The 12,671-nt window shown below is 44.4% G+C and overlaps 1 protein-coding gene across 1 annotated transcript; it reads right to left on the reverse strand.

Moving 5' to 3' along the window:
* Positions 1-4,373: 4,373 nt before the first annotated feature.
* CCDC160 (coiled-coil domain containing 160) lies at positions 4,374-12,441 on the reverse strand. Its single transcript, XM_021684316.2, has 3 exons — positions 12,330-12,441; positions 11,124-11,181; positions 4,374-5,373 (listed from the first exon to the last, which is right to left on the reverse strand). Exon 3 carries the CDS (start codon positions 5,347-5,349, stop codon positions 4,378-4,380), a length of 972 nt encoding a protein of 323 aa, XP_021539991.1. The 5' UTR covers positions 5,350-5,373; positions 11,124-11,181; positions 12,330-12,441; the 3' UTR covers positions 4,374-4,377.
* Positions 12,442-12,671: the final 230 nt, after the last annotated feature.

Consider the following 12,671-nt stretch of genomic DNA (forward strand, 5'->3'; position numbering starts at 1 on the left):
AAGTGTGAAAAGCTGGGCAAGAGTAATAGCTGGGAGGAGGCAAGTAGACTTGGTCAATTTCCCCTTGTCAGTTACGCAACAATAATGGTGATACCAACAAGGGTGATGCCCAGTGACTGTGATCTTTTGTTAACCTCTCAACAACACTATTTATAAACCCCATCCTACAAAATGAGGAAACTGAGTTTCGGGGGATTATGCAACTTGCCCAAGGTCACGCGGCTAGTAAGCGGATATCAAAGTCTGTGCACTTAATCTCTGTGCTATTCTGGCTCTTCCAAGAGAGGCACAGCGTGGTGTTTCTCTTTCGCACGTTTCTGCAACCAGACCACTCAGGGTGGACTTAGCTGGGTATCGTGACAAAACCTCTTAGGTCTTTTGTTTCCAAAACAAAAATGATGGCGGCCAAGGGACAGTGGCACCAGCAAAATTTTTTCCTGCAGTTTGTTATCTGGAACCTGGTCTTGATGTCATGAGACCTGCATTCTCCAGTCTTTTGGCAAATGAACAAAACAGTTGGAATCACAGTTTTCAGAGCAGAACCTCAAAGGGGACTTGAAGACTCAGCAACATGCATCATCCCCGTGTTCTTGTTCATTGCTGTTAAGAGTCCTCTGAGGAGCCAAAGAGATCTTCCACATTCACATTCCAGAAATGCCCCTGCCCCTGCCCCCATGCTTTGCCTGGAAAAATCCTTCTTATCCTTCAAGGCCCAGCTCAAATGTCACCTCCTTTATGAAGTCCTTCCCGGCCCCACAGGCAGAATTAATTGATCCTCCTCTGTGCCCCCAACAGCACCACTAGTATAGCATAAGTAAGATCCTTGAAGTCAGAGACCTGTCTTAGTCATAAATCCTTTTATCCTGATATCCCCAGCCTAGCACATGCCATATTTCATCAAATCTAAAACCCTACTGATTGTAAGATATACCATCATTTTATGAACCACTAAGAAAGATTTTTAAAAACTGACAATTATACTATAATATGCCATTGATTTGAAGACGTGTCCCAAATTCAGGGATGTCAAAATGTTAAAAAGAAAAAAAAAAAAAAAAGGTATGTCTCAGAAGTGATGAATGATGGTAATAAGTGCTTAGCAAATGTTTCTAGAACTGGATTGTGAACCCAAGGTGGAACAGATATTCCTAGGGCCCTGTGACAGCCCATGCTTCTTAGTAAGGAAGGAATTGGGAGTTGGTGGGGAATGGTGTGCAATTGCATTGCTGATTTCAAATATTTAATCCAACAGATTAGTTAAAGGGATGAGTGGCCTGATGTGCTACTCCCGCTAAAAAAAAAACACCTCCACATCTCCCGTTTGATATACTAGAAGGTTCAGTAACGATATATTCTTTTTTTAAAAAAAAAGATTTATTTATTTATTTGAGAGAGAAAGGGGGGGGCAGGGGGGAGGGGTAGAGGGAGATGGAGAGAGAATCCCAAGCAGACTCTGTGCCAAGTGCAGAGCCCCATGCAGGGCTGGATCCCACACCCCTGAGATCACGACCTGAGCCAAAACCAAGAGTCAGACACTTAACTGACTGCGCCACCCAGGCGCCCCATCAGTGACAAAATATTCTGATCAAAATTGGGAGCCACCTAATGCAACAAATGTGATTACAGCAACAATGGGACAGAGTATTTGTGTCTGCCTTGATTCTGCCTCTTTAAGCCATGTCAACCCAGTGCTGTTCACATCTGCTCATGAAGACAACAGTTAACTGCCCAGTTTTCTCCCAGCTCATTATAGCCCTGCTTTAAAAAATAAAAGCATTGGGGGTGGGTGGTGCCTGGCTGGCTCAGTCAGTAGAGCATGGGATTCTTGGTCTCGGGGTTGTAAGTTTGAGCCCCACGTTGGGTGTAGAGATTACTTAAAATCTTTTTAAAATATATAAGAATTAAAAAAAGCGTCAAAAGGTGTGACCCCTTCCCAGCTCCAGACTGTTGGCTCTGTGAACGTTGCTTCCATTTCTCCTCGGCCCTCTGGACCTGGTGATTGTATATTCTCTCCCTGGTTAGTGTCTGGACCTATGATTTTCACAGGGCCTTTCCGTAGGGCAGGCCTTACTGGGGCTCAGCATCCCAGGCTGTCTCATCAAGAATCTGTGTTCTAGGGGCACCTGGGTGGCGCAGTCAGTCAGGTGCCCGACCCTTGGTGTCAGCTCAGGTCATGATCTCAGGTTCGTGAGATTGAGGCCCGTGTGGGGCTCCATGCTCAGCACAGAGTCTGCTTAAGTTTCTCTCCCTCTCCCTCTGCCCCTCCCCACCTCTAACATAAATAAATCTAGAGAAAAAAGAATCTGTGTTCTGGCTCCTTCCAAGAAATACACCCCCTCCCAGAGATGGGCTAAGCCATGTGCTTATCTTTTCTAGACACACTCCTTCCCTGCCCCCTAAGCACACATACAAACTCATGCAAGATAAACCAACTTGTCACTGAAGACTTTAGATGTGTGGTTGGTTGACCGAAAGTCTCCTGGAGTAAAAACTCCTTTTTAAAAATTGAAATATACTAAGAAAATTGAGCCTAGTGGCTTAACACAATTTGTGCAATATTTTAAACATGTAAGTAGCTCTGCACGCTAGCAGTCAGGGACAGAGAGTCTTTCTGGGGCAAGGACAAAGGGCTAACTTTTAAGGGGGTGAAGAGGAAGAGAGCCAAACAGGCAAATTGTTCCTAGTTTGCTTTTGTGCCTAGACCCTTGGTGGGAAGCCAGGGACACCAGAAACGTGAAGGTCATCTTCCCCTTTCTGCAGGCTGCCAGCACCCAGGTTAAGTTATCGGGGCCCAGTCAGAAAGCACCAAGGATTACTATCTTCCTATTTAGTCCGATCTTCCCAGGCCAGGCACACCCTGCTCAGCCTCCAAGTCAGGGTAGTCTGCCTCCCTTCAGTGCCTTCCCCGACCTTAGTGAATAAAGGAAACGAGAAAGAACAAATGACCTCATTTGTTTCTTCTCCTGATTTATTACTGACATAGTATATGGGGGTGTTCAAACTACCAAAAAAAAAAAAAGAGCCTATGTATATTTCCTTTGAAAGGGGCGGGGTCTGCCAAGAAGGTCCCCCAAGTATTAGAACTGAATGCATCCAATACCATAGGAATTCTACTTCACAGGTACAGTTAGACCTGCAAATCAAACCACTGAGAACATCAGAACGGAACAGAATTTGGATGAGAGATGCACTCCCTCATTTTACAGATGAGGACTTTTAAGCCTGGAAGGTTAATTAGCTAGTTAATGGCAAAACAGGTCCTAGAACTCAAGTGTCTGGACTTCTAGTTTGGGGATTTCCCATCAGGGAAGACACCTAAACCCTTACAATTGTACCTGTAATTACGTTTGGCTCATTGGACTTAAAAACACCGTGCAAACAGAACTGCTATTACAAGAGATCGTGGTGATTGATACAAGCAAATGCACAGACTCAACGGGCCTAGCATTTCCACCAAAGGACCGAAGCAGTACCTTTGTATTCTCTGTAAGTACAAAATTGTCATTGCCCAGGCCCCTGACAGGACTGGATTCCCATACAAATCAAGCCAGCTGGCTAACAGCTTACCTAGGTGACATCTTCTACCTTTCACTCCAGCCCCAGCCAGCGGGTGATACAAACCCGGCAGGAAGGTTGTATAAGTTTTCCTGGTAGAATTTGGGAAGAACTGTGTCAACAACGCCCCTTGCTGGTCAACACAAGAAAATGCAAAAGCTATTGCAGACAAAATCAGAGCTCTAGGAAAGGTCACAGCCATGTCTCTTAAGTCGTCTTGCAGTCTATGGGAACCGTGGCCAGGTCAAGGGGGAAAGCATGGGGAAAACAGCGGGGGGGGGGGGAAGCTGCATTTTTTCCGGAGATGTTTATATGTGCCTAATTAAGGTTGGATCTCAAAGAAAGCAGATACATTTTTAGTATCCCATTGAGTCTGAACAGGCAGCTATAAGACCCAGAGACACATGTTATGCTTATACACACAAACAAGACTTTTATTGTTAACATCAACGAACACAGATGGAAGAATATTCATGTGCCAAGGACATATTGCTCACAAGATCACAAAATGGCTGTTGATTTGTATTCGTAAATGATTTGGTGAATCACTACATGTCTTGAGTGAAATAGATATATATAAAAAAGAGATTTCTGAAGCTTCATTTCCATTTGGACTCTCGTGATACCATCCCGAGAAGGAGAAAACAGAAGCTTTGAAGTTAATGCTCACACACTTTTATGGATAGCCTGATTCCACCCAAATGAACACCTACTTTCCCATCGCCCACATTTTAAGTAGCACACAAAGAAAGCATGAGAAACACTGATTTGGCTCCATGATTTGCCTCATGAGAGGCTTTTTTTTTTTTATTTTTTTAAGTTTTAAAAAAAATCCTCCGTCAAGCTGTCCAGGGTACTTGGTGACGTCACGGAAGCAAAGTGTTTCCTAAGCAACTCCAGGGCCCTGTTATTTCTTGCTTGCAGAGTCTTCTCAGCTCTCAGCTCGTTCTTGATGGCGTCCAGCTCCCCGCGGATCTTTTCCATCTCTAGCTCATAATACAGTTTCATCTCTTCCTTCAGGAGTGCGTTTCCGATCTCCGTCTGACGCTTGAGTTTCCTAACGGCCTCTTTTAAATCTCGGTTCTCTAGGCTCAGCCTGTGGATGAGTTCTTTGGCTTGCTGGAGCTCTTCGGTTAGGTTCTGGACATTTGTCGCTTTCTCAGATAGGTCATTTCTTAAAGCTTGAAGCTCCCAGTCTTTCTTCGAAGTTTCTCCCCCTGTTTCCTGAAACTTGAGGGGTTTTGCAGAGACTTCTTTTTTGGAGTTCAAAAGTTCTTTTTCAGCATTTTCAAATTCCTCTTCTATTTTCCTGCATTTCATGTTAAGTTCTTCCAGTTCTTCATTCAAAAGATTCAGGCGAAGTTTTGGAGACATTCCTTCGGTAAATTTCTTCTTTATGTCTGGTCGGGGTAGGATTGGTAATTCCTTTGTACTCCAGGTAGAACGGTCTTCTGTGCTGTTAAAGCTTTCTTCGGTCACCACATCCAAATTAGATGAGTCACAGGAGACAGAATTTGTGTCTGCTTCGTTTTTTGAAATGTTTATCTTTCTCTCTCTTAAATTTGGTTCTTGTTCTTTTTCATTTAGTTGAGAAATAAATTCTTTCCTCTTAAATTTATTTTCTTCTTGAAACTTTCTACTAGACAAATTATAAATTCCATCTATTCTATTGGCTTTCTCTAAAGTCATTTGTTCAGAAGAAGATTCAGGCTGAGAAGCCTCATCTAGAACATCCTGTGCACTGAAGAAAGGAGCAAACATATTCTCCTTCCAGTGTTTTCTTCTAGCGTCCATTTCTCCAGGTACGTCTTCCAATTCCTGAAAAACAAAATTTAAAATCAAGGCACACTGTTTACACTGGCAGCTGGTGTAATGGGAAGAACTACTTGTAGTCGCTCACGGGGGAAAGAACCTCAATAGTGGAGGACGAGCTTCAGGTCCCTCTTTTATGAACTGAACACCGGTTACGTGTCACAGACTCTTCCAGCATTAAACTTCTCTGTTGCTATGCAGTATAATCAATCAACGGACACTTTGGGCTATTTACTGTAGAGAAAACGTTTCTATGAGAAAGCAACCGTACACATGAAAATGAACTGCTTCTAAAGAATAAAAGTGATTTCAAATTAACAGGTTAATATTAATAGTAGGTTACTACCTGTGCTTCCAATGTGCTTGATTTTTTTTTCTAGTTCTTTTACATTGGACTATTTATTCATTCTTTAAAGTGACTAAAACATCAGGGCTTAATGCAATGTGAGCTGCTTTTGGTAAAGTATACCATGCAGACTTCCTTGTGAGTAACTCTGCCAAATGCCCTTCTGTCTTGACCTGCAAATTCCTGCTATTCCAGTCTTGGGCTTTGCTTTTAGGCAAGACTGCCAAGTGTACAGAATTCTATCCATTTTGACAGCAATTTCATGATGAGAACCGAATGTCAATGAGTGAAAATATCCATGCCACCGAATGTGTTCTTCTGGAGATACTGACCCCAGGTGTAGTTTTCAGGTGAAAACATGACATACCAAATCGCAACCAACTTTCCCAATTTCTAAAAATTAGAGGATATTTATTTGTTCCAAGAGAAGTCCTCCCTATTCAAAGAGAATCCATAACACACAGCTTTCCTAACATACGGAAATGTCTGATCAAATATAACCCACTTCTCAGAGTGGGGAGGAAGAAAGACCCAAGCAACACACTGAAAGGCCAGTGACATCTGAAACCACCAAACCAGCAACTGCAGTGACTGCCAAAGGGGGAGAAAAAGGAGGGGGTCCCTTTCTGCGGTTTATACATTCACTTGCTGCAATGCATTTGCAGCATCATCACTGAGAAAAATCAAAGGATGCCTGCATCTCTTTTTCCCATGCACACAAATACAATTTTATCTTGGCAACTCTGAAAATGGCAATTGCTGCGTTCCTTTTTTAAAGTAATATTTGCTTTACTATTATTCAAGATTATAATGTTATAATATTATTTAGTATGTAATACATATTTACATAACACTGCATATAATATAAAGATTCTAATAGTAGTGGAAGCTCTTTGTAGAATTTTGGAAAATACAGAAAAGCACAAAAAACAAAAGGAATCTCCCTCATAATCCCATGGCTCTGAGATAACCACTTTTTGGTATATCATCTCTCCAGTATGTTTTCTTAACACCAGTAGTTTAAATGTTAGGTTTCCCTTGTTATGGTAAAAGAGTAAACTTGCTATCGTGTACTGAACATGCCTAATCCCACCCAAGAAAGAGGGAGGGGACTCGCTATCCCCAAGGGTACGTTCCCCACCGGCAACTACTTGGTTTTGAGGAAAGGGAAAGATACAGATATTCAGTGAAGGTGTTAGAATGATTGGTTCAAAAGCCATAAACCAAGCTTTATTTAAGTTTGGTTAACCAGACCACAGTAATAAGCGGAGATTTGAAATTCATGGTATATGTTTGCCATTGAAGCATCATCTCCTTTCTCTTGAAATAGTCCTTTCTGACTTTTATTATTCTACTAAATCACCACCCAGAAGCATCTATGCTCTATCCTTCCTTAAAGGGGAAGATCATCCTAACCCTGGTTTCTCTCCTCTCTTAGGAATATGAATGCAAACGGCTGGGAGTTATCATGGTGGTCAGAAGAGAAAGGAACAGAGGAAAGATAGAAGACAGTGAAGCTAATTGCCAGTCACATTTTTTAGCAGTCACAGTTTCACCAGACAATTCTGTAAAAGACACAAATGCTTCTAGTCAGGTAGCAATGGGAGACAGGTTACCATTCCTTGTACCTAACTCTGGATGAAAGGCACTGGGAGATTGACCGGGAAGGGAGGTGTGCAAGGGGGCAAGTAAGGGGAGGCCACTGTATTCCTGGAGATAGTGATAACGAGAAATCTGAGATTGAGATCTGGGTACAGAAAAAGGTTAAAACAGAAAAAACTCTTTTCATTAATAAGTTTGCACCCTGAGAAAGTGACTTCTATCTCCAACCCTCCCATAAATCTCTGGCAAAAACATACACGCATTTTTTTTCTCTTCAATTTCACTACCTTTCTTCCTTGAGCCTCTGTACATTTTCCTGATACAGTCAGTGCTTTTCAAAGAACTGGGAAGAGTCCAGTTATTTTATAAGCGAGGCTCAGAGAAGTCAGGTGACTTGACCGAGTCCACACAGCCTGTAGTGGTAAAACTGAGACCCTCCCTCCCAGGTCAGTGCTTGCTCTAAAATTCCGCTTTATTCTTCTGCTAGGTTTCATTCCACAAACTGAAAGAAAACAACCCGCTATTTTCAGAGCTTAGGTACTTTTTTTAAAGGGCCACAAAAGGAGAGAGGAAAAATGAAGGGGGGAGGGTAAGGAGAATTGCATGTCACATATCAAAGGACAGAAAGAGAAAGGTTTGAAAAGCCTTCTGGAATTTCCCTCCCATGGCTTACACAGGACAGGGTCAAGGGGTCTCTGAGCTGCCTCTTTCTTTCTTTCTTTTTCTTTCTTTCCTCTTTCTCTCTTTCTTTTTTTTTTTTTTTCCTCTTTCATTGGCAAGATATTCTTGAAGGGCTTGTTCCCAAATCTAGTCACAGAGTGTGGCAAAGCGCAGACTGGGGGGTAAAAGCTGCCAGTCTCATTTTCTCTTCCCAAACTGCACTGTTTGTTTTTTATGCAGAACAAGTATGACATTAGTATTCTCTGGCAAGGCCAAGGAATATGCTTTGAAACAATGACGTTCCTCTACCCTGCCAGGGCAGCCATTTTGCTCTCAATAAACTTGATTGGGTAATTTGTCGCAGCATAGGGCAAATCAAACCAGAAGCCATTACTGGAAGTATAAGCATGCCTTTTTAGTGGGTCAATTGTGAATATTTATTACTGTAACTGCCTCCCTAACACTACATTGGTCACTGAAGGACTAAAGGGTAAGGGAAGGAGGTCCAAGAGAGATGAAAAATTGGAAGAAACAAACAAGCCAGAACACAGGAAAACAATATAAAGTCATGTGGCAAAAATACCATTAATGGTCCTCTAAGACAGCAATCCCCCAGAAGTCCTTGGGACTGCGCTGTTAAGACAAGGGTGTCCATAATACGGCGACATCTATTCATTTGTGCCTGACATAAATTAATAACAGACTCCTGATCGTTCTAGTTAGTGTCTCTCTGAAAACATCACCATTTCTCCTCTGGTGACTTTCTTTTTTCGGTGGCAAAGTAGTAGGGCATTTTGGTGGAGTAAGGGATCTCCTGACTCATGGAAGTGGTTTATATTCATCTAAAGAATTTGGGAACCCCTGATAAAATAAATTGCAAATAAATTTATAATGTAATGTGATGTAACATAAAAGAATTGCTGAGAGCTAAGCAAAGAGTGATCATTTATTATGGATCTTTAGGCAAACCATGCCATAAAAATCATAGGCGAAAGCACAGCTATCCCCGAAGAGCTCCAGAAAATAATGCACCGCTATTTGCCGTGAAAGGAGAAACCCACAAAACCATCTCATTTCCATTTTCAAGGTAGGGGGCCCTGGGGAATAGACTCATATTAACGTGGATAAGTGGTTAAATATGTGAAATCTAATTATTTGTTTTCTAAAACATTCATTTTTTAAATCACATGCTTTAGGGAAATTTGCTAAGCTAAAAATCAAAGACCTTCCCCCCCCCCCCCTTGCCTTATCTCATTTACATTGGAATTTGATTTCAAACTTTCAGGACCATCTCTTTTGCATAAATCTACATCTGTCTGCAAAATGCGATCATTCTTCCAGGCAGGGGTAGGCAGGGACTGGGAAACAGTTCTGGAAAACCTCCAGAGGTTTCCCCCACCCCCTCCCCTCGTCAGAGTGTTTCATCCCAAACAAACTTCGTAAATTGGGAATGGCAGTTGCAAAAGGTCATCTCCAACCTGGGACGGTCAAACTGTTGTCACGGCACTCAGCCCCCCAGCCACCCTCGACTAGAGGCGTGGCTTGTAGTCACAGCCCAGGAGCAGTAAGGGGAAGACAAAGGGCCCTTCTTAGCACAGGGAACTTTTCCCCATTATTCTTGGATGGTTTCAGTTCTCCCAACCCTCAGAAAAACTGCTTGGCCAAAATAAGGAAGGAGAAAAAAAAAAAAAAAAGAAGTCTGCTACAAAGAAAGTCACTGGCCTGGCTTCTTTGCTCAATTGTCTGATCTGTTCTCACTTAAAAGCAGTAGTTCTCGATCTTTTTTTCTGCCTCCACTGTTCCCAGGCACAAAGCACTACCATCATTACCCTCTCTCCTTATTTGAGAAGATTCTGGCCCCTCTAGGGGAGCTTCTCCATTCTCCACCCCCTTGAGAACCACTGGCTCGCAGAAAAATGTTAAATACCAAAATGAGGACCCAAATGAAGTGTCTGAAGTCAAGGTGGGGGAACACGTTGTTAGCGTGCAAAATTGTGGGGACGAAGGAAAAGGAAGTTCTTGCGAAAGGAACTGAGTGTGAGGATTATAGTGGAAAAATCCTGAGGGGTGGCAGGTATCTTGACTCCCACACTTTAGAACAATGGGAAAACTTACCTTATGTGAGCTTCAGTTTCTCCCAGTATAAAATAGGGACAATAGATACCCATTTCACAGGTGGTTAAGAGAAACGAATAAAAACAAAAAACGGAAGCAACTGTAGTCTACTGTAAACAACAGGTTTTGTTCTTTTTCAGATTTTCCTTACCCTCCCTTGGAACAGAAACCAGCCAGTCAAACAACCCAACCCTTCTCCAAAGAGATGTGCTCCAAAGTTGTCAGCCTGAAGTTATCAGACCCCAGAAAGAGTCAGTTTGGGGGGGGGGGAATGTAGGTGCTATTAAAACAAGCAGTGAGGACCCTAAACTCAAATCTTACATTAATTTAGCATGCATCCTCAGGGCAGGTCAGCCCCAAATCCCGAAGGTGGCCGATGCCCCCACATTTCTGAAGCCAAAGTGATTCTAAAGTAGTCTTTTCCACAACTGGAGATATTTGCATTTTATCTCCAGTTGCTTTACCCGGAACTTTCCAAATGCCCCAGTGTTTTTCAGAGCCTCCAATAACTTCTTAGAAATATCACAGTTGGAGTACCAATTTGAGTATTAGCGAGGATGACTCTGCACTCTTAAGTTTTTCCCATGCTGCTTCGACAGCATTTCATCATACTTCTACTTCGCTGATACACTGTGATCTCCTGGCATCCTATTCTTTGTTTCCCTACACATAGTAACCACCAACAAATATCTGTTGAATGAATGAGCCTGAATATTCTTTCTGGAAATTCTATGATGCTGCAATTCTAACCGAGTTTTTGTACATACTTATAATTTCTCCTCTGGTTTATGCAATAGTATTTTGGGGAACATGGGAGGATTTTTTATTTTTATTTTTTTCCCTCAAAGTTTATTTGGCTTAGCGAAAGTCTCCAGGACACTTTTTCTTTTGTATTTTCGTGAGGCTTTTTGAGATTCTACTGACAATGCAGATTAACAATCTAGTTACAAGGTTGAAGACTCGATGTTGGGTCAGGCTCTGGGCTTCTAAACACCAACAGTAACAAGATACCAGCCAGCACAACGGTACTTACACTCTCCGACGTCCAAGGTCTTCTGTTGGATGCCGTTGTTCTCCTTCTCCAGTTTGAACTGAAAATAAAATCCCCACAGCATAATTAGAAAATATAATTAACCAGAATGCCCAAATCCGTGTTTATATCTGAGATGTAGCTTAAAATGACAAGTGATATACTTAGAATGCCGTGTGGCCTATCTAAAATGTGATGCCAGACACTTTGAAGCAAGTTTTCTTTTTAACTTGCCAACCCACTTTCCCAACTGTCATGCCACCAAGTCTTGCGTCCCCAAGCAATGCAAATATCAAATAGGACAAGAACCATGGTGGCAGGTTATTCCACACGGTATCTCCCAGCCTTTAGCACCTACTGAGCAAATGAGCCACTGCTGGTGGCCACAGGAGCATGCTTGTTATTAATGAGCGTGCCAAGAGCCACGTTAGCAAAGGGCTGGAGCCTGGGCCTTGCCTCCCTCCCTCGGAGTCGGGTTAATTTGTGAAATCATTAAAAAGGAAAGCGATCTCGATTTTTTCTGCCTTCATCTTTCGGGGTCCTAACATTTGAGCCAAGTGCTCACTTCACGGGACAAATCGTCTTTCCTATTGTTTGGCAGATACTGAGAGTGAAGCAAAGTACCATTGAAAACTGGGCCCTGTAAACTGTTTTTACCCTCCAATTCTTTGTTAATTGGCGTCAAACTATTCCCTGTAGAAGAAAAGATACGGAGTCACCTTAATTCCAAAGGCGGAGTACTTTATTAGTATGGAAGTCACATTCGTGCTATAAAGCTGTATCTATGCATGCATAGTTTGGGGGTTTTCTCGGTAAATGGTTCACAAACTCCTGCTATCCCTGCCTCCAGTGGGGAGAAGGGGGCTCGGGTCTGGGCGCTCCCTGCCACCTCCCCAGTCCCTACCCTCTGGGGGGGTGGAGTGGGGGGGCGGAGGGAGAGGGCAGCGGGGAGGCCTGACCCCACTCCTCCTTCCGCACCCCACTCCCACACCCTGTTCCCCTGGCTCCCTGGCGCTCGCCAGCTCCCGCCCCGGGTTCGGAGGAGAGCCGAGAGCCGCAGTGGGGGGTGGGGGGGGTGGGCGGTGGTGGTGGTGGTGGTGGTCCGAGGTGGCGGGGGGGGGGGGCGGGGCGGGGCGACCGGGTGCTTCCGCCCGGGGTCCCTCAGCGGCGAGTCCGGGGCAGCCCCGGCGCTCCCGCGCGCGCACGTACCTGGAGACGTGGGTGGGGTCCGGCGGGCCCTGGCCCCTCTTCCCCGAAGCCAGGCACCAGCGGCGGGCGGCAGCCCTGGGCTCGGCGCTGGCCACCGCGACCCGGCCGGGCCGGCGCGGGGCAGAGCCTCTGCAGTGCAGCGCCAGCGCGGGCCGCGCCGTTGCCTAGCAACGGGCCGGCCGGATTTAAAGGGACCGGGGCTCCCGGGCCCCGCGCCGCGCGCCGGCCGCTGCCTGCCGCCAGTCGGAGCCCGCCCGGGCTCTGAGCATGCCCGGTGGGGCGGGCACAGCGGCGGCGGCGGCGGCGGCCCGCCGGCGATGGGAGCTCAATCGGCCGAGGGCT

The sequence above is a fragment of the Neomonachus schauinslandi genome, chromosome X, assembly GCF_002201575.2.
Source record: "Neomonachus schauinslandi chromosome X, ASM220157v2, whole genome shotgun sequence".
Classification (NCBI taxonomy): Eukaryota; Metazoa; Chordata; class Mammalia; order Carnivora; family Phocidae; genus Neomonachus; species Neomonachus schauinslandi.

Excerpts from the sequence above, each read along its gene's own strand:
- CCDC160 (XM_021684316.2), bottom strand. The coding sequence starts at position 5,349 with ATGGACGCTAGAAGAAAACACTGGAAGGAGAATATGTTTGCTCCTTTC.